This window comes from Micropterus dolomieu, unplaced genomic scaffold (assembly GCF_021292245.1).
Source record: "Micropterus dolomieu isolate WLL.071019.BEF.003 ecotype Adirondacks unplaced genomic scaffold, ASM2129224v1 contig_14359, whole genome shotgun sequence".
Taxonomy (NCBI): domain Eukaryota; kingdom Metazoa; phylum Chordata; class Actinopteri; order Centrarchiformes; family Centrarchidae; genus Micropterus; species Micropterus dolomieu.
Window position 1 is genome coordinate 1 of NW_025743345.1, and position 1839 is coordinate 1839.

The 1839-nt window shown below is 38.8% G+C and overlaps 1 gene segment (V, D, J or C); it reads left to right on the top strand.

Annotated features, from left to right (window-relative positions):
- Window positions 1–661: 661 nt before the first annotated feature.
- On the top strand, window positions 662–1269 carry LOC123966830 (the record flags this gene model as incomplete). The annotated part of the segment is given in 1 exon segment: window positions 662–1269. A coding segment is annotated over 1 exon segment (323 nt), but the record flags the coding sequence as incomplete, so codon positions are not given.
- Between the last annotated feature and the right edge of the window lie 570 nt (window positions 1270–1839).

The window sequence follows — 1839 nt, forward strand, 5'->3', positions numbered from 1 at the left end:
TATTGCATTTAATTAAAATTTCAAGAAACAAAAAATAACTCATTTGTTTTATGATTTTCTATTTTTTATTTGGTAACTTTGAATTGTTTTAAAATGTCTAAAGGAACATTCTGTTAAGTAAAACTTTTAGTGCTCTTAGATAACATCAGTAGTTTAATTTAATTTTTGTTTATTCTTTTCGTGCATTCAAAATGTTTTTTAATTTTAAAAACTGGATTCCTGTAAACACAAATATGATTTTATCAGTAAATGAAGCTTATCTTTGTGTTCACGGTTCATTAATTTTACATGTAGTGAAAAGGAAGTGAAAGAGACAGATGACAAAGTTTTAACTGTATTCACATGAGTTTTTCAGCTCTGTCAGTTTAAAGAAGAAAATCATCACAGGGATGAGTTATTCACTGTCACACATTATGAAACACACATGAAGATCTCATCAATAATCATTATCAGTTAACCTTTCTAGTTGCATTTACTCTTGAATCATGTGTCTGATGGTCTGATACTAAGTGATACATGAACAGCTGCACAAGTTATTCTGTTTCATTTGATAAAATATAAGAAATTACCAGCAAGTAATTTTTCTCCATTACCAAGCCTTCACTCTCATTCCTTTGTCTTACTCCCCCCCCTCTCTCTCCTACCCCTCGCTCTCCTCCAGTGGGTGTGGTGTGGCCCACCCTGACTGTCCTCCCCCCCTCCACAGAGGAGCTGCAGCAGGGCAGTGCCACACTGGTGTGTCTGGCCAGCGGGGGCTTCCCCTCAGCATGGAGGCTGGGCTGGAAGGTGGGGGGCAGCAGCAGCTCCTCAGGGGTGTCACACAGCCTGGAGGTCCTGGGGAGGGACGGCCACTACAGCTGGAGCAGCACCCTGAGCCTCCCTGCAGACCAGTGGAGGAAGGCGGGCTCAGTGAGCTGTGAGGCCAGTCTGAATGACCAGAGCCCTGTCACTCAAACCCTGGACCCTGACCGCTGTTCAGAGTAGAGCTTCAGCAACACTTCCTCTCTGGAAATGATGCTGCTTCTTTGATGCAGATGGGTTGATGAAGCTACAGATCTCCTCTGTTCACATACGTCTGCAAGTTTCAAAGCTCTCTACTTAGTGTTAGTGTGCATGTTGCTTTCTAAAATTTTCTACATATTCTTCTTTGTGTCCTTAACTTTTCAAATTAAACTGAATGTTATTTTCATTCCAAGTGAAACTTTTCACTCATCAAAAATGTGGCATGAATATTAAACCATCATTAAATAAAACTGTGTATTATAATTAGTAAGTGTCCTTGTATTTATTTTATAACACATTATCTAAGCATCATTCCTGATTTTAACAGTATACGTGATAGTACAAATCATTGTCATCATTTTTTTTACTTTGTGACATTTAAATTGTTGATATCTGTGGCTTTAGTTCTACAAGAATTTAAGTTTCCCAGCTCACTCAGAAAGAGACTTTATAAACTAACAAGAATATACCTTTAAAACTGAAAATGGAAGAGCTAATGTGAGTTTGTTTCAGATATATTTAGATAAATTTTTGTTCTGCTTGATGACTCTTGCATTGTTTTCACTGGACCAGATAAACAGTCAAACTGAAGGAGGTTTTTGTACGGCTCTAAATCACTGTGTGAACACTCCACTACCATGGTAGCCCAGACTGTAGTAATCTCCAACATCTTCAGCCTGAACACCACTGATGGTCAAAGTGTAGTCTTGGTCTTTGGACCAAAGATGAAAATATGTCAGACACATTTTCAAGCTCTCTCACCCTGACTCAGAAAACCCAACACTACAAGCAGAGTTATTGGCAACATCATCCTGATGCAGTTTTCAGTTTGAGTGC